General features: G+C 39.3%; 1 protein-coding gene across 1 annotated transcript; it reads left to right on the top strand.

The window, feature by feature from the left end:
• Positions 1–14424: 14424 nt before the first annotated feature.
• DYNLRB2 (dynein light chain roadblock-type 2) lies at positions 14425–19106 on the top strand. Its single transcript, XM_015816777.2, has 4 exons — positions 14425–14529; positions 16652–16727; positions 18026–18193; positions 18802–19106. The coding sequence occupies exons 1-4, from the start codon at positions 14527–14529 to the stop codon at positions 18843–18845; spliced, it is 291 nt and encodes a 96-aa protein (XP_015672263.1). The 5' UTR covers positions 14425–14526; the 3' UTR covers positions 18846–19106.
• The last annotated feature ends 935 nt before the right edge of the window (positions 19107–20041 follow it).

The raw sequence follows: 20041 nt of genomic DNA, 5'->3' as shown, positions 1-20041 counted from the left end.
CAAAGTAGCTTCCATAAATAAGGCCAACAAGGAACATGGTCAAGAAGACAACCCTTGGTCAAATACAAAAGAGTTAAAAAGGTTGCAGAGGAACTACGCACAACTGGAAATAAAATCAGCAGACAGGCCAAAAGTCAAAGCAAAGTATCCAAAAACAGAGATGAGACATGAAGTAAGATCAAGATCAAGGTAGGAATCAAGTGTTGTTTAGAGCTTAAGAAGCAACTATTATTCATGAACAGGCTTGTTCTCAGTTGAATACTCCTAAATGCTGACCATTTTTTATAAAATAGATGCACAAATTACATATTTAACGTTGCAAGTCATTTGATCCCACAAAGGACAATTTGGCACCTCTGAGCAATTATTTCTGCTTTATTCATTCATTCATTCATTCATTCATTCATTCATTTAATAGACCTTACTCTTATACACTGAATATTAATTCCACTTTGACCACAAAAATAATGGTTCCTTTATAAAGCAAATTGCTGTAATGTAGCATTCAAATTTCATTCCTGGATTATTCAGTGTATCTGTCATATAAGTGTGACGGAGAGGACTAGTGAAATTAAAGAAAATGTTTTGTTCTGCCTCTGAAATCAGAGTTTTCATTGGGTCATACTAATGAGTTATGAGATGTCACACATGGCACAAGGGGATGCAGTAGCTTTCATTTGAAAACCCATGACATAAGGTCGTTGAGCCTTTTCAATGTGTTAAATATCATCAGTCAATAGCCAATGAACATTGTGCAATACCAATGACACTCAGAAGGTCAACAATCAATAACCAAGACAGATTCAAAGTCCTTGCCATGAGGAGGGGGGTAAGATGCAAAGGATAGCAAAACAACATTATAGTGTTAAATCTCTGAGATTACTTCAGCTTGGAACAAAATAATGGTTATTATGAAATAGATTGTTCTTTAAAAAAAATAGATTTCATGTTGCAATTCTTACCACAACTGGTAACTATATTTTTATCTCTCATATTTCAGATCTGAGAGTTGAGGTTTGAGAGAGAGACATGTTTAAGACCACAGTAAAATCAGAGCTTCAGTGAACATAAATGTGAGCAAACTCTAGGACAGGGGTAGGCAACCTTGGCTCTTTTATGACTCGTGGACTTCAACTCCCAGAATTCCTGAGCCAGCCATGCTGAGGGGAAAGGGAGAGGTTTCCAAGCTGAGCCCATGCTGGCTCAGGAATTCTGGGAGTTGAGGTCCACGCGTCATAAAAGAGCCAAGGTTGCCTACCCCTGCCCTATACCATTTCAGACAAATGGCTGTCCAGTCTCTTCTTAAAAACTTCCAGTGTTGGAGCACCCACAACTTCTTGTTTTTCCCACTACTACCAGAACTCTTCCTACTTGGTATTACTATACAAAAATATGATAAGGGGACGCTCTACCTAATGCTACACATCTTCACGGCCGCCAGACTGATCTATGCGCAAAATTGGAGAAACAAAGAAATTCCTACTGAAGAAGAGATTCTACAAAAAATTTTATCATGTGTGGACATGGACAGGCTAACTATGGAATTAAAGGACAAGACGGAAACGTACTATTTTGGAATTTGGGACAAATTTTACTGCTGGTATGAGTCAAGAAGAACTGTTCGGGTTTTGAGTTAAAGTTTAAGTTTGTGGTATATAAAATTATACGTTATTATGTAGAGAAATAGGCCTGAGATTGTATTATATAGGGGAATATATGTATATATTTATATAGAGAGATGTATATATAGAACTTTAAATATGATAAGGAACGGATTATTAGGATTATGTATACTGGAACATCATGTCATGTCCTTTTTTGTTTTAATTGTTTTATTAATAAAAAAAAATTAAAAAAATAAAATAAAATAAAAGAGCCAAGGTTGCCTACCCCTGCTCTAGGAGATAGTGGAGGACAGAAGGGCCAGGGGGTTGCGAAGAATCGGACACAACTTAGAGATTTTATATTTATCTACCTCAATTAGAATTAAAGAAATCTTACTGAAATCTGTATGGTTTTGCTTCCTTGGACTTGCCCAATGATGATCTTAAGACAATCCTAATTTCTGCCTTGACCCAGTACTGTGGCATTCATCAGTTTGCTTTAATCCATTGAGTGAAATCATAGGTAAAAGGGATATTTTCATGCCAGGGTTCACATCTGTTACTGCCTTGGCTCTAATAATCCAAGGGAAAGGATTCAGTTTTTTTTTCCTATGCACTAATTCCTCTCTTGTGTCTACAGCTTAGTTCGGATGTATTCATTTTCTTTCTCCATGATTGTTTTATCAATATTGTCTGCAATATCTATCCATTTTATTGCCTCATTTTGCTTGTGCCATCATGTCTACATCAAGAAGAAGATACCCATATAACCACTGCAATAACCCAGAGGAATTTACCTCTCTGATCTTCCACAATTATCTACTTCAAAGAGTAGCTGCAACTGAATATCACACATGTGGATCAATGTAAGGGGCAGATTTGTGACATAGATAGAATTATTTTTCATTGTAATTAGCCTAATTTTGATGGGTTATGAACCGGATGGGATTCAGAGCCTAAGAGCCAACTATAGTCCTTAACTCCTCAAAAATTGTGCACCAGTTAGAATGAGAAGGATTAACAATTAAAGAGCAGCAAAATTAATTAAAAAAAGAATAAGAATGGAATGGGATGGGATGGGATGGGATGGGATGGGATGGAATAGAATAGAATAGAATAGAATAGAATAGAATAGAATAGAATAGAATAGAATAGCAGAGTTGGAAGGGACTTTGAAGGTCTTCTAATCTAACCCCCTGCTCAAGCAAGAAACTCTATACCATTTCAGACGAATGGTTGTCTATTCTCTTCTTAACAACCTCCAGTGTTGGAGTATTCACAACTTCTGGAGGTAGGTTGTTCCACTGATTAATTGTCCTAACTGTCGGGAAGTTTCTCCTTAGTTCTAGGTTGCTTCTCTCTTTGGTTAGTTTCCATCCTTTGCTTCTTGTCCTGCCTTCAGGTGCTTTGGAGAATAGCTTGATTCCCTCTTCTTTGTGGCAACCCCTGAGATATTGGAAGACTGCTATCATGTGCCTCCTCGTCCTTCTCTTCGTTAAACTAGACATACCCAATTCCAGCAACCGTTCTTCATATGTTTTATCCTCCAGTCCCCTGAGCATAAGAAGGGTTAAGCGTGCAGAAAAGAGCAACAAATATGGTAAGGGATCTGATGGCTAAACTTTATGGATAAGGGAATTAGGTATGTTTAGCCTAATGAAGAGGAGGATAAGGGGGTGACATGATCGATGTCTTCCTCTACTTAAGGCCCTGTCATAGAGAAGAAGGGGTCAGCCTATTCTCTAAAGCACTTGAGGGCGAGACAAGAAGCAATGGATGGAAGCTTGTTAAAGAGAGATGCTACCTGGAATTAAGAAGAAATTTCCTGACTGTGAGAACAATTCATCAGAAGAACAGCTTGCCTCCCAAAGTTGTAGCTGCTCCATCGCTGGAGGTTTTCAAGAATAGACCTGACAACCATTTGTCAGGATGATATAAGGTCTCGTGGCTTGAGCAGGAGGCTGGAGTTTTTAAAAAAAATCATGTTATTGTACTTTCCTTGTTTATTCTTATTGTTTCATTGCTTTTGCTTTTGTTAGCTTTACATTTTTGTTACTATTTCCCTTCCACTGTAAAATAAATTTAACTAATAATAATAACAGAAGACCTCCAAGATTCCTCCCAGCCCTATGATTCTATGATTCTATCATCTTAAGTGGAACTGGAATGAAGAGAACATTCATTTCACATTTTAATGCACACCTGATTATTTGCATTTCCTGAATTCACAAATGAAATCAAATTGCAGATTCGCATATAGTGCCCGTGCGTTTTTGTCAAACAGTCTTTACTCAAAAGAATATGCATCTTTGGAGTCAAGATGTATAAAAATACAACATAGAAAACTCAAGCATACTTTTAAATAGTAGATCTCGACCTTTCTTTTTTTTTTCTTATGTCCAATCAATCCCTTGGTGAAAGGATTTAGTCCAAGTTACAAACAAACATTTGCCAAAAGTATTTTATATGCTTGCATGCATTCAGTTATTATACTTATGGGTTAGCCTAGATTTTAAGTATTTAAACATTGTAATGATATGGTTGACAATATTTTTACTGCTGTAACTGTAAAATGAAAACAAATAATGTTGTCAGAAGAAAAGATGTGACCAGAATTCACATTTACTAGTAAGAAACCCATGGCTGCGCTTCCCTGATTAGCATGTCAGTCAAAAGAAAAATTAAATTTCGATTTATGCTGGAGTAACACAGTGCAAGGGGAGACTGCCTCATCTCATGGTTTGAAAGAGGGGTCAAAGAGGCCATCTAGATCAGAACTGAACAGCCCTCTCTCAACAGAGGGGAAGGGATACGACAGCATCTATCTCCAGTCTACAACACAGTCCTTTCAGCAGTTCCAAGAAGGCTCCACGCCCATTTGCACCACTCAGGTGACCCTGAGGACACAGAGAAGGCTCCGGGTGGCATCAACGACTCTCTAAAAGAAGGAAAAGGACCACCTGTCTGCAAGGAATATAAATCCTTCCATTCCCCACCATCCAGTCAGAACTGGAGAAGCTTTGTGGATGAGAAGCGAAACGTCTTCAAAAAGAAGAAAGCCCAGTTGCCCCGTGAAAAAGCACCTTTGGGACCACCATGACCTGGATGACTGAGAATCTCCATATTGTACAACTTTGCCCTAACTTGGGAAATATGATATTAATTTTTTTTTAAAATGTTAGAAAATGAAAATAACCCAAATAGCAGATTGGGTATTATAGCCAGTAGCACCTCTGTGTACATGTGCCTGCTGGCCATTGTCTTTAGCACCAAGAAGGAGTTGTATATAAAACAGAAGCCCAAGCAAAATGCACATAAAACATATTAGGAGTGCGTCAAGAGAAAGATCCAGGAAAGTATGCACAGATTTGCAAGCAAATATTCTTAAAAATGGAAATTGATGCAAGGTAAAAATGATTTTGTTTTCTTGGGAGGAAAAAAAAATGAGGAATGCAAAGAAGACAACCACAGAACTGAGGAGAAACTTCCTGACAGTTAGAACAATTAACCAGTGGAACAACCTGCCTCCAGAAGCGGTGAATGCGCCAACACTGGAAGTTTTTAGGAAGAGACTGGACAGCCATTTGTCCGAAATGGTATAGGGTTTCCTGCCTGAGCAGGGGGTTGGACTAGATGGCCTCCAAGGTCCCTTCCAACTTTATCATTATTATTATTATTATTAAGGCAGGACGAGAAGCATTGGTTGGAAACGGACCAAAGAGAGAAGCAACCTAGAACTAAGGAGAAACTTCCTGACAGTTAGAACAATTATCCAGTGGAACAACCTGCCTCCAGAAGCGGTGAATGCTCCAACACTGGAAGTTTTTAAGAAGAAACTAGACAGCCATTTGTCCGAAATGGTATAGGGTTTCCTGAGCAGGGGGTTGGACTGGATGACCTCCAAGGTCCCTTCCAACTTTATCATTATTATTATTACTACTACTACTACTACTACTACTACTACTACTACTACTACTACTACTACTACTACTACTACTACTACTACTACTACATCCACAGGTTTCCCCTGTTCATAATATTATTTTCTCTAGGATCAGGTCTTTGAAAAAGGATCTCATAATAAATTAGAATTATTATCCTCCCCATCCCACCTCCAACAAATTTCTTAAAATCTTCGAGGTGCAAAGACACAGTTCTAACGAATACATCAGGTATTTTTCAAGCAACATTAGAAGAGCTAAATTAGCCCATATTGACAGATTTACAACAGAAGGCACTCTTTGATAAAAGGAGAGAAAACTCAGTGAATAAGAACTATGAAAAAAAAGACGAATATCGTAGCCTCCAGAGTTCAAACATAGAACGAAAAACTGGTATGAGAGAGGAGGCAAGTGGGATGGAAAGTATGAAGATGTGCTTGATTTCTCTTAGACCTGTGCAAAAACAGGCCATAGAGATGGATGCAAATGAGTTGCTTCTCAGTTGCTTCTTCAAAACCAAGGGGCAATCAAGCGAGCCCCTGCAAGATCCGGGATGTGCAAACAATCCCAATTTACATTTCAGAAAACGTGGCAAAAAAGAAAAAGCCACATTCACCGAGTTGCATAAATCTCTCCATAGAGAGCAAACTGACAGGTTGGACTAGTTCTTCACCATCAGGCCAGCATAAATCAAAGGCAACAGGCAGTGAAATTATTAGAAGCTGTAAGGCAAACAAAAGGAGAGAGAGTTCAAAATGAAAAATGTTGAAAGAGTCAAGGTAGACGTTTCCTTGAAGTCCATAACCTGCAGGAATAGGGGATTCTTAGCGTTTTCCTTCAGCAAGCAAACTTTATCAATGAGCAGCTGGAAGAGGGAGTGCTGTAGAGGCCTTTGGTCCAGGGCAGTTGTGAAGGGTTTTCATAAGAAGCAGCTGCTTTCCTGAATGGTGGGAATCACACGTCTAATGACACGGATGCATCGCCAACATACATGAAGGTCCTCTCCACTTTGAAATTGATGAATATGATTCATTCTGAATGGGAGACACCAATATTTTTCATTCGTGCGATGCAGCCATTTTGGCATTCTCCTAATCGTTTTGTCACAGCTAGAGGGGAGCAAGTAACTAACCTTGGCTCATCTCAAAAAACCTAAACAAGGTTCATATTGATTAACGTTTGGAGGGAGTATCAGAAGTGTAGACTATGCCGAGAGGTCCCAAAATTAAATAAATAAATAAATAAATAATCAAAACAGAAAAGGCAGCAAAAATCAATTTTCATATTGTTGTCAAAAAAAATTTCTTTCTAGGTCTGTGTGTGTACCTTTCACAGAGGTGCTAAGAGGAGAACACTGTTGTTGACCCCTTCAACCAAATGTATTGCAGCTGTGGAGGGCAATGTGCCATCCTGTCAAAATACATGGCTTTTTATTTTATTTATTTATTTATATTTGAATTTATATCCCGCCCTTCTCCCGTAGGACTCAGGGCGGCTTCCCTAAGAAGTTGTCAATGGGGACAACATCTGGACTCCAGCATTCTCTGAAACATCTTTATCCCTTTCACTCAAATATCAGTCTCCTCCTCCTCCTCCTCCTCCAGGGTGAGCACACACAAAGGGAAATTCTACTGCCTCGAATATAAAATGAATTAATAAGCGCTCCCTCCCTGCTCCTTTTCTAATTATCCAGTCCCAGTTTAAGCAACCAAAAATTCAAAGATATACAGAATTAAGAGAAGGAATAAATATACTGCTGAAGTTAACAGCCTTCTGTAATCAGAACTGTTTAGAGCAGCTTTGTTTAGTACTAAATAAATTCATTAAAGTGCAGTTACTACTATAATAAATGTAGAACTCACTAATTACAACACTCCATTTTAAATGCAACTCAAGGGTCTCAAGCGGCCTTTAAAATGGTATAAAACCCCAGCCAATTCAAATTTAATTAAAACTATCCATGTAATTTAGTTTAAGTTTACCACCAAAGCAGGGGGACAAAAGCACACAGTAACACTCCGGTAACTCTGGTTCAAATCATTTATTACGATGACAGCATTAAAACATTTTGTTCTTGGCAAACGGATTGTGTTACATGTCAGCCTAAAGAGGTGCTTGCTGGAGCAGACAAAAACTCCTCTTAAAGTGGCATCCTTTCCCCCATAGGACCAGCTAGATGTGACGCTTTCTAGGAGAACCTGGAGGCATGGGCTGTTTTGCTGTTTGCTCTGAAATAATGCCTAAAAGTCTGGGTGAGAGTGAGGAAAGAAAGAAGGTTGAAGGACTGTAACACATGCCCCACCAAAGCAACCCTTTTTGTGAGTGCATTCAGGAGACATTTTCATAAACTGCTCCTAGCAAACACCTTTATTTAATGAAGCAAGCTACTTCTTCCCCAATTCGAAAGCAAAGAAATTGAAATTTTTTCTTTGTTCTACCAAAAAATAATTTCTAAGCCAGAGCATTGGACAGTCACTGAAATTCTTGTAATCCTGTTCCTTCCATCTCAATAAAGCCAGTTAAAGTGGGAAAGTTGCTTAGAAGCAACAGCTGATGGGCAGCCTATAGAAACAATCTACAACAGATGAAGGAGGCTGTTGTGTCCTGGGCCTGATGAGGCAACTCACAGGCCCAGAAATGTTGCAAACGGTCCCGGGCAACCTAAAAGCTGCCCAGGACCAGACTGGCTGGCGCTGGACTTGTGCGCATGCGCAAGGCGCGAAGAAAGGGTTTTGCTTATTGGCTGGACTGCCTGGGGGTTGGGAAACTATAAAAGGCCTGCGTGCCTGTGTGCAGAGTTGAGTGAAGTTAAGGAGCAATAAAAGAAGTTTGGTTACAACAATGTCTCGTGCTTCCATGCCTCGAACCTCAAAACATAAAAGAGACAATGGAAATAAGGGGCATCAGTTACTTCTTTCTCATCACTGCAGCAGCAGAAGCAGCGGGCGTAAGACCAGAAAAACCTCCTTATTTTCCTTTATTGCTGCAAAGTAATTGAGGTGATGGCTGAGGAGCAGCAGAAGCAGCGGAGAGAGCAGGGTCTCCATCTTCTTTGTCCCTTCTTTCCTTCTCGTCCTTCTGCACTGCTTCCTTCCATCCTTTTTGTCCCTTCTGCATTGCTATTCTATTCTGGCTCCACTCCAATATTAGAACAGTTGATGTCTTGTGTCTTTGGCAACTTTATTAGAGATAGAGACAGTTTGGCCAAAACCATAAATAAATGTTGATTCACTGATTGATAGTGATGGCAAGATACAAATCTAGCAGCATTGCCCTTCATAACAGATCTGGTTTTTCTTGGAAGGTAAAAGTATACTTTTGTGCATATTACCTTAGAAGATACAACAAAGAAATGCATGCCCAGGGTCTCAGGTTCTTTCTGACCTCTAATGAACATTGTACCTCTAATTCTATTTATACTGTTCTATGAGACTGGAGGCTAAAACATATAAGGAACGGTTGCTGGAATTGGAAATGTTTAGTTTAATGAAGAGAAGGATGAGGGGTGACATGATAGCAGTGTTCTAGTATCTCAGGGGCTGCCACAAAGAAGAGGGAGTCAAGCTATTCTCCAGAACAATTGAAGGCAGGACAAGAAGCAATGGATGGAAACTAATCAAGGAGAGAAGCAACCTAGAACTAAGGAGAAATTTATCATGCTCTACTTTATTTCATTCAATCCCATTCTATTCCTTTCTATATCATGTTCTGTTCTACCTGTCCTCTAATACTGCAGAAGTGAACCACAGAAAAGGCTCCATAGAGTGCTGGGCAGACAAGACCAAATAAATAATTTGCAGATCTAAAGGGGTCTCCAGGTTGACTAGGATGGTTTGCAAGGAATCGAGAATCGATCTTAGCTTCTTCACTTGAAGCATTTTAATGCCTGCACCAGAAAAAAACAGAATACTGTCAAGTACTGTAAAACTTGTGGCAAAGCTATTTTTGCACATGCGAATGGATATATACACATGCAAAATGATAGCCACAAATAGAAGCATCCTCCATCGTTAGTTACCCAAATGGGATAACAGTTTTAATGTCAAATTGTCTTCAATTTTTACGTTGCTATTTTTCCTCTCACAACAGCTGCTGGTAGGAAGATGACTGTAGAAAGAAAAAGGAAGCCGTGTTTTGCTTTCGTGTTCATGTAGATGAGGTGAGAGAACAGATGATTCCGAAATGAAGGGCTTAAAATTTAAAAGAGAGTCTGTTGGCAATAATCAAAATAATTCATCTTGGCATAATAACGATAACAGTGCAGCTGGCTGGAAACATAATAAAACAAAGATGAGCAGAATCAGAAGCATTTGGAACAAAAAATAAAAATAAAGCTAGCACTTTCCTGATGTTACCTTGGGGAAAAAAAACACACCAAGAACTGAGCCTCTTAGTTCAATCGTCGTGTTTTATACAAGATCAGAATTTATGGACTAATTCTGTTCATTTGTACAACTAGCACTGATGATGTTACCTAGTTTGGGTGATGAAACGTCTGCAAGAAAACAACCAAGGACCCTTCATTTCAACCCTGTGCTACAAATATTCTCCTTTATTGGAACTTGGAGAAAATTCTTGGATTTGAAACTTAGCTACATTGGGCTTATTAAGAGCTGCAGCTTCAAATAGGAACATCACAATTCTAGGTTTTAGATTAGAAGACTCCTGGGTGGGATATTAAAGTTGGACTAAAATGTGTCTTCCAATTTTCAGTGAGGACCAATCAACCCCAGTTTGTTCAATAGATGACAGATAAGGGATGTCAGAGCATGCACAGTCTTATTGCGCTGAGGTAACCCAGGAGTAAATACAGTAAACAGTGGTCTGTATTAAATTGTGGTTTATATTACACTATCTACAATATACACTAGAAACAAGATACATACACGTGGTGAAACAGCAAACTGCAATACACAGCAGTTACAGCAGGAGACAGACGAGAGAGAAAGACTACAGCAAAACCTTCCCTTTTATACTCAGACTCTTAAAGGGATACACACACCTGCTGAGTCATTCCTATTATTGCATCATCCACCTTACGTTACATCATTACATAAGCTGTTTAGCCTTTAAATCATTATCCTGACAAGGGAACTGTGGGTTTACACACTATGTGAACCAACAACATTTGTCTTCCTAACTACCCCACAAGACTGTAGAAAAAGGATAAAAGCTGGACAGTCTTCAAACACATGATGAATTCCTTCCCTAACTTTTGGTAGTAACACTCCTGGAATTCCCCTGTGCCTTTTAGTCTCAAGCCTTCTAAAAGGTACCAGATGGAGGAAACTGTGAGAAAGCTCAGAAGGAAGTTATGGGGAAGGCTCCTCACACAGTTATACCAAAGTAATGTCCATGCATGTAAGCATAAAGAAGGAAGTTTCCACTTACACTGCTGGTTCTGAAAGAGTTAAATCGGGAACGGCATGCCAAGAAGCATGAAAAGCTGTTGCCGGGGGACACCTACACCAAATCTTCTAGGAACTCCATCACCTTTAACATTCAGGACTCAGGGAGAGCAACTGCTGTCTGTGCATTATGGATCATCAAGCTATTGACAATTGCACCCAGGAATCCATTTGAAATTCTGCAAGGAAACTCATGAATCATGCTCAGAAGAGAGTTTGGGAAGACAGGCGCCCTTATTTACATTTTCGTTACTTAGGCTCCTACAAGCAATGAACATTTTCTCGGCTTTTATTTACACCCAGGCCTAATGGAAGCATTTCACCAACTCTGAAGCTAACAGGAGCACTTTCTCTCCCCCCCCCTCTCCGTTCCTCCCACCAAAAAAAGCAACAGAGCGGTAGGGTTCCCTGTTCTTCTTAGATGTCAAAACTAGTATTTTATTTATTAACTTGCTTTTCCTGCCCAGCACTCTTGGAGTGGCAGATCCATCAAAGGAATGTTATTCTGACACTGTGTCCAGAGATTTCTGCGTAGATTTAGCACCGTCTGTCCTTTGCAGCCTCTGGGCTGCTGAGAGATTGAACTGAATAATGCATTTGGTTAGCAAGCTGTCAGAGACGCAGAGAAGGTAACTAAAGCATTTAGAGGTTCACTAAGTTACAATGCCACATGAAGGAGAAATTCAACTGGTGAGGCTAGGCTGGATCGCTTAATGCATTACTCCATTCAGTGCAATCGTGGTATATTTTTTATTATTATTTATTTTGCAGAGGAACAAAATTTCTGTGGACCTGCAAGACAGATGTCAGCACAGAAATATTTTACATGGACAAGTAGCTTTATGAAATAAAGATCCCATATAGAAGAGAATAGCTCAGGGTAAGATTGTGGGGTCCCTGGTGCTCTTGTTCTCTTGCAGACATTTCATTATCCAAATAGGTAACATCATCAGTGCACTGGGCCTAGCTGGCTAAGGAACATCCGAATAACCTCTTAATTATGTGAAAATGTCACTTCTGAAACCAGAACATTATAATCCAGAATTAGACAATTATTTCATTGGACTCAATAATATTTCTTTTAAGAGACATCTCTTTGGTCATTTCCTCTCTAGTTATTATAGCACCCTTAGAGCAGTAAGGGGCTACTGAAAGCACAAAAATATTTATATATTTGGGTCCAAGGGGGGGTGGTGGTGACTGGAGCTTGGTATCTTACTATCAGGCAATTTAGTGCAGGTAGTCCTCGACTCACAATCTCATTTGACCCCAACATTTCTGTCACTAAGCAAGACATTTGTCAAGTGAATTTTGCCCCATTTTCTTGCCACAGTGGTTACGTGAATCCTGCAGATGTTAACTTAGTAACTTGGTTGTTAAGTGAATCTGGATTCCCCACTGACTTCGCTTATCGGAAGGTTGCAAACGGTGATCATGTGATCCCTAGGACACTGCAACCATCATAAATACAGGCCAGTTGCCAAGCACTCAAATTTTGATCACATGACCATGGGGATGCTGCAACAGTCACGTGAAAAACAGTTGTAAGTCACTTTTTTCAATACCGTTGTAACTTAAACAGTCACTAAATGAATTGTTGTAAGTCGAGGACTACCTGTGTTCCCAAGTCATGGAGATTTGCCTGCTCCAGGAAAGATGGGGAGAAGCTTCTTTAACTCCATTCATAAGGCATGCCTAGTGGCAATCTCTTACTAGTGTTTCTCCATCTGGGAACTGAAAGTTGTGTGGATTTCAACTCACTGGCTGAAGAATTCTGGGAGTTATAATCCACCCACCTTTCAGTGGCCCAGGTTAAAGAACTCTAAATAAAAGTCATATCCTACTTACTCCATTATATGGGCCCATTGGGGGCAAATGCCAGGGATGACCCCACAGTATTCTACCTTTAAAAATTTAGTTCTTCTACTAAGCTACATGTCTCTCCCTACAGTTGAGGCAAATAAATGGTTTCAAAGCCACCGTATTTTGGGGCAGACAGGAGGCGATTCTAGATGACAACCTGTCGTGTTCAAAGTTTCCTTAACTGGGACTGAAAAGTTAGCAGAATATGAAATATTTATTTCCCACAAACTGCTCCGTAAGCTTATTGCTCTGATGGAATAAAAAGAAGGCTGTGCCATTTCCAAGCAAGCTGAAGTTATTATCAATTTGCTCCTGATATAAAGGAGTGATTTCCAGAGACTTACATGTGCTCTCTATAGAAAAAGAAAATGATAAAATTCCATTAGCATTCAAAAGCAGATGCAATTGCTGGCACTCTGGAGGTACACTCAGCCTGCATTTAATCAAAAACACCAGCTATGGCTTGAATCGTCCGGACTGAGTGGCCTGCAGAAGTGTGCTTGAGGAAGCCATCCAGGATCAAGCAAAGAATTGGACCAGAGTAACATTTATTGTCAAAGTAAATCCATTCTTGTGCAAGCATAATTATTACTAATTAACTCAACAAGCTCTGTGTCATAGTGGTCAACTGCAATTCTGAATGCAAGGTACATTTGAAAACATGTTGGTTTTTTTGACACCAAGGGGAACATGGAATCAAGTCACTCTTTCAAGCAGAAATGTGTTTATCTCCTTGTAACATAATGTTAGCACCATCTAGAGGATGATTGCGATTCTGTAACTCAAAGCAATCTCTTTAACGGGGCTTTTAATAAGGAAAACGAGCCTTGTCATTTTGTTTCCATCTTTTTGTTGTTTGATGTTATCTTCCGGAGCCATTTGGAAATGAGCAACATAATGACATAGCAAGTGAATAAATATTATTGTTATTGACAACAACATAGTATACTTGCAAAAGAAGCTGCTACAGGCTCAGAAAAATCTTGCCATTTGTTTGGGGTTGAAAACAAGCCCCTCCATCAATCAGAACAGCGCTGGAAGGGACCTTGTCCCCTGCTCAAGCAGGAGACCCTAGACCAGGGGTCTTCACTGGCTGAGGAATTCTGGGAGTTGAAGTCCACAAGTCATAAAAGGGCCAAGTTGGAAGACCCCTGCCTTATAACATCCTGACCTGCAATACTGGCTGCAAGAGATTGCAATTGCAATTCTCGCTTGCTGCAAAGGCAGAGGGGAGTATCTATTCCAGGGTTTTTTCATGCTAGGCTGGGGGATTCTGGGAATTGAAGTCCGCCCGTCTTAAAAGCTGCTAAGCTTGAAAGGCGCCGCTCCAATTTGATTGCAAATTCGATTGCTCATTTTAGCCCCAGAATAACCACCCTGAGAAAACAGGAACTTTGCGTAGGGACTCCCCAGCCCTCTTCCAGCATTTAAACCAACTTCCTATCCTGGCTCCGCTTAGAAATTCCCACACACACACACACCCGTGCATCGCCTCCTTCCCCCATCCCAGGCTTTGCATGCAAAGCCAGCCAGGCAGCCGCTGGGCCACGTGACCGAGCAAAAGAAGGCCGTCCCTAAGCCCCGCCCCTTCTCGCAGGCACACTTCCGGCCTCCGCCGCTCTCCCGGCCTGCCGCTTCCGGGCGGAGCTCCATAGCAACCGAGGCCTAGCCGGTGGACGCCGCTCGATTGGAGCCTTTGTCGGCGGAGTCATGGTAAAAGGGAAGGACGGGCCGTGGGGGGTGGGGGATTATGGGCCAGGGGCGGCTCGGAGCTGCGGACTGCCCCGGGGAAGCGGGAGCCCGAGAGGAGCCGGCGTGGGCTTGGGATGGGATGGGTGGGAAAGGACGAGCAGAGCAATGGCGGGCCGGGGGATCTATCTTGCCCCGCTTGGATTGGTTGGGGATTCTGGTCTAGGGTTTCCTGCCTGAGCAGGGGGTTGGACTAGATGACCTCCAAGGTCCCTTCCAACATCAACATCATCAATCATCATCATCATCATCATCAACAACATGATGATTTGATTATGTTTATGTTTTAGTGGGGGTTTTGTATGGGGTATTTTTAGAGCAGGCCTGTTATTTAATTTGATTTTAGAACAGAAATTTGTGTATATTTATCGTGGTTTTTATTATCGCCTGTTCACCGCCCTGAGTCCCATAAGGGAGATAGGGCGGTATATAAATTCAATAAATAAATAAATAAATAAATAAATAAATAAAATCATCATCATCATCATCATCATCATCATCATCATCATCATCATCATTATTATTATTATTATTATTATTATTATTATATTCCTTGCAAGTCATCTGGTCATTTGTGGTTATCATTTGGTGTTCATTTTTACATAAAATTATAAATTCAGAGCCACAGAAGGGCCTGCCTCTCTCTGTTGAATAGCTTGAAGTAAGCTGAATTGTTTGCAGTCTCTTATAACCTGTGCGGTGTAGATTTTTACAGCTAGGTATTAATGAAACAACCTGGGCATATATATGAAGGAAGCTGCTTCTTGCTCAGATAAAACAGCAGTAGTTTTGCACATAAGTTAAATTGGATTTTGTAAACTAATTATTAGGAAATAGGTTTTAATTATTGACTAGCCCAGATGATATAGATGATAGATTTGAACTAATAAAGGATACTCTATTATTAAGGTGATGGATGTATTAGGGTGAGAAATAGAAAAGGTTTATGAAATAGAATGAGATTATATTTAAGTGTGTGTATTTTAGACATTAGAATCTTTATGAAGTGAGATAAAGGAAATTTGGGCTACCTGAAAGTTAAATACTATGGATAGTAAAGGTTAAATCGGAATACTGTAATTAAAAATTAGGTAAAATTTAATAACAGGACATGGATTGTTTATCGAGATTTATTAAGATACGTATAAGCAAAAAAAATGTATTTATAAATGCGATAATGAAGTTTTTACTGAGTTTGATACAATTAGAAGTTCACTAGATTAAATATGAATTAGCCAATGTTAAGGGAAACAGAGAAGAAATACTTGATGATGTAATCTGAGATACCTACTAACAGATTTTGTTATTGAACTATTGTTTAACCCAGTCACCACATTGCCTTCCAAATACTCAAAGGTAAAACTGGAAAACTAATAAAATATTTTTTTAAAAAAATAATAATAATAATAAATTGGATTTTGAGGAACTGGATCACTGGCATCTTAACCGTGACTACTGCTTCCTTCGAAGGAGTAGTGCAGTGTTTCTCAACCTTGACAATTTTAAGGCATGTGGACTTCAACTCCCATAATTCCACAGCCAGCAAGGCTGGCTGTGGAATTATGGGAGTTGAAGTCACATGCCTTAAAATTGTCAAGGTTGAGAAACACTGGAGTAGTGCCAAAAGGGAGAGCGAGTTGCCAGCAGGAAAACCACAGAGGATAATGCAGTAGCGATTCATCTCTGTTTTTAAGGCATGGAAAGAGAAGTCACTGACAGACTCCAGCCAACCACGACTGCTCAGCATGTGGTTTTTAACATGGCACAGGTCTCCCTGCTGTTTCTGAGTAGGTTCATTCAGGGAGAGTGCCTCTTCTTCAAAATGCTACCATCAAACAGCTACAGCGGTGCAGGTGCTTCTCCATAATGGAACCAAGATGAAAAGCATTGGATAAGCCAGGAAAGGGAGGGAAGGAAGAAGTAGATTTGCTCACCAGCATTTCTTTGCTAGTGCTCTATGGCTGCCTATATTGTGGAGACAGAGCCCAAAGTCAGGCAAGCGGTTGTATGTTAAAACATACATTAGCTGAGGCCTTACAGCCTAGTTTTCAGGTTTCATACTTCAGTAATTTTGTTTCTTTTACAGGCGGAGGTAGAAGAAACATTGAAAAGGATTCAGGCCCACAAAGGAGTTATTGGAACTATTGTTGTAAACGCAGAAGGTAAATATCTAGCGTACATGCACACACAAACTCTAAACAAAATGGAGAACTTTTTGGAGTCACACAACATACTAAGCTAAAATATCACGTGCTGGTTGTGGCTCCAGTGGATTCAGTTAACTATGGGTTACTGCTTTTGATAAATAGCCTGCATTTATGCAGCGTAGATCAAGAGTGGACAACCATCTCCAGGCTGAAGTCCTTGTTTAGTCCTCAAAATCCACCAGAAGCTGCCTTCTAAAAGTTGGTAAGAACTAAGCAATACATCCTCTATTGAAATTAATCAGCACAGCAGACAAACAATTGACTTTGTTCCCCACAATGATTTTCTTTTCATCACCAGTAGCAGTTATTGAACTAATTAACTTAAGACCCTACCTAATGAGTGTAGATTTCTCCATAGGTTAAATGATAACCAATAAAGCAAATCAAAAGCATCTGTTATTTTAAGCTAAAAGAACACACAATATATCACTAGAACATTTGCATTCCTAGCTAGGAGATGGAGGCTGGCCTTGAATTTCATTGTGTTTCTTTTAATAATTGCAGGATATTTTACAATTTTGTTCTCTCTTATCTGCCAGTCATGTTCAATTCCCATTCAAAAATGGCTAGATGAAAATATGACTAGACTTTCCCAAACGTTTTCTTATCAGAAAAAATCAAATCAGTTTAATATTTGTTATCTTTTTAAAATGCACAAGAAGCCTATATCTCCTTTCGATAAAATAATCACAAATCAGGGTTATTGTAATACAGCACATAACTGTTGCCTGCCTCCAAATAAAGCAAGTCTATTATTCCTTCCCAAGTTCTGAAACTCTGAAACAGTTTGCTAGAGAATCCCTTCTTAGCACAGACTGGTTCACATAGTTATGAAACAGGAAATGGAGAATATATAGACCCCCCCCATAGCAAACAATTATTTCATTCTTTAACCTGGTCATCTTGATTCACAGTTATTGTATTCACTCATTCACCTTTCTGCAAACATTTAATGCTAATCCCTTAAAAAAATACTTTGAAAAGCAAAACAAATCCCCAAGGAAATCAGTTAACAAGTGGGATCTTAGACTGAAAGTATATTAGGTTAATTGTAGCAAGGATGTGGTCTGTTGTATCTGGCACACGTGCTTGTTTAAATTGACACCTTGCCCAGACTGATACTGCGTTTTACACTGCCATAAAGAGGCTTTCTTTCCTTGCTCCTGATATTAAAAAAAATCTGATAGCATTGAAAAGTTTGGCTACAGGGCTCCAAGTCATTTTAAAGCCATTTCTAATATTCTTTTTCTCAGGGATCCCAATCCGAACAACGCTCGACAACTCCACCACAGTTCAGTATGCTGGCCTCCTTCACCAGCTTACCATGAAAGCAAAGAGCACAGTCAGAGACATTGATCCCCAGAACGATCTCACCTTCCTCAGGATTAGATCAAAGAAACATGAAATTATGGTTGCCCCAGGTAATAACTTTTGTCTTTTCCCTGCCGTTGCTTTGATGGATCGTGATGTTCTTTAAATTTCTGCAAGCCTGCCACAAAATGTCTGTTTAATCATACGTTATTTAAGGGGGAATCACTTTAAGGATAAGCTGCCTGATGCAAGGGCTTTCAAGGGTTGACATATCAAGACAGCAAAGTCTTATTTTATCTGTCAGGGATATGTCAGCCTCTGAATCCAGCTGGTGGCTATACTGAACGAGATGAAGAACTGATCTAAGGCAGCTTGTTAAGTAATGGGAATAATTGTTCCAAGATGGATTTGCCCAATTAAACACAGACAGTTGCAATAATTAACCATTATTGCAACAGTTTACATTTGGAAGACAGTTTAACATATTAAACAGATTTTCTCTTGGGTTTTTTAGGTTTATACATCCTAATGGTATTGAACTATTACAATTATGATACTGTGTTGAAAAGTGAAGTTTTACTTCTCATGGTGGGGAAACTGGAATAAGCAGTGGCTTTGTTTGTATCAACCATAATAAATTATTAAAATGAATATTAGAAATCAAATATGGAATAAAAATTGCTGTATTCATTGTTCCCATTATTTCCTCCTCCCACAGATAAGGAGTATCTTCTTATTGTTATCCAGAATCCATGTGAATAGATCTACTACACCACTCTAAGGGAGCAGTGCTACAATTTTTGAGGTGTCCGGTCTAACCTATACTAAATTAATGTTATAACATGCCACTAAGAAATTTATCTCAAATGTAAAACTGTGGAATCAGGAAAGGTCCTTGTCTCATTGTACAATCTCATTGTATTTGCCTTTTGATTATGAAAATGTATTCCTAACTCCTTAATTAAAAAAATAATAAACCCAAATATTTAAAGTATGTGTTAATTTGAATGTGTCTGCGTGTAATACTCAAACACACATCTAAAACTAGAACTACCACTCTAAAAAAAATTAGAATGAAGGAATGGTTGCAATTCAGCTGAAGATAAAATATATTTAAATATATTTGACAGATATTCAGATTCAAATGAAATGTATTTAGAATTAGTGGCTTCAGTAGCATGCTAGGCTCCATTGAGGGGGAGGAAAGAAATTTTTAGTTTTTTTCTGATTGAATTCATTAAAAGCTACATTTGGCAGCCCCTAAAACTAATGTTGCCATTTTTCTTATTCAGTTTGCTTAAAGCATATTTATGTGGCTATAAACATAATTCAGAGTAGCTTCCAAATAATATAATACTGTACACCGATTCTTAAACACATGGAAAAGGAATTATGACGAATGGGGAAAAATCTAGCTGAAAGTAACTTGTTATTTTTTATTCACTGAACTGTTACATGTGTCACTTAATGGATGATACTGAAATAGTGATTCTCCATAATGAAATCTCACTGGAATTAACAAGCCTGGCCATAATCCCATTACACTGAATTTAGGGGGAGGTTGTCTTCTAGTTGTATTCCCACAAATATTCAGGCTGTATACTCTGAGGCTGATGAGAATGTGGAATATTAATTTGCGGATACTGAAACAGGAAGCGCTAAAACAAAAAACCAATTACCTGCTCCAGTTACACCAGGCAACAGAAGCTCAATCTGGCTTAATGTGATGGGCTTGAATGATTCATGGAAACCACCATCTTCCTTTCTCCAGAATCTGTTGCGCTACACGGTCAAAGTCTGGTGAAGCTGAATTCTGGAAAGATTAAAAAGAAAAATAGCCAAATCAGTCATTCCAATCTAAGAACTTTTAGCCACAAACATTCTTTGGAATGCATCCTCCCGAAATTTGGCAGATAATCTGAAGAAATTAGTGGTTTAAGTCCGTCAATTCCAGCACC

The sequence above is a fragment of the Protobothrops mucrosquamatus genome, unplaced genomic scaffold (genome assembly GCF_001527695.2).
Source record: "Protobothrops mucrosquamatus isolate PMUCROS unplaced genomic scaffold, P.Mucros_1.0 scaffold497, whole genome shotgun sequence".
NCBI lineage: Eukaryota > Metazoa > Chordata > Lepidosauria > Squamata > Viperidae > Protobothrops > Protobothrops mucrosquamatus.
This window is presented reverse-complemented; position numbering and strand designations above follow the sequence as displayed.

Excerpts from the sequence above, each read along its gene's own strand:
- DYNLRB2 (XM_015816777.2), top strand. Across the intron at positions 16,728-18,025 it reads TATTGTTGTAAACGCAGAAG|GGATCCCAATCCGAACAACG; the intron begins GTAAATATCTAG and ends TCTTTTTCTCAG. Across the intron at positions 18,194-18,801 it reads TGAAATTATGGTTGCCCCAG|ATAAGGAGTATCTTCTTATT; the intron begins GTAATAACTTTT and ends CTCCTCCCACAG.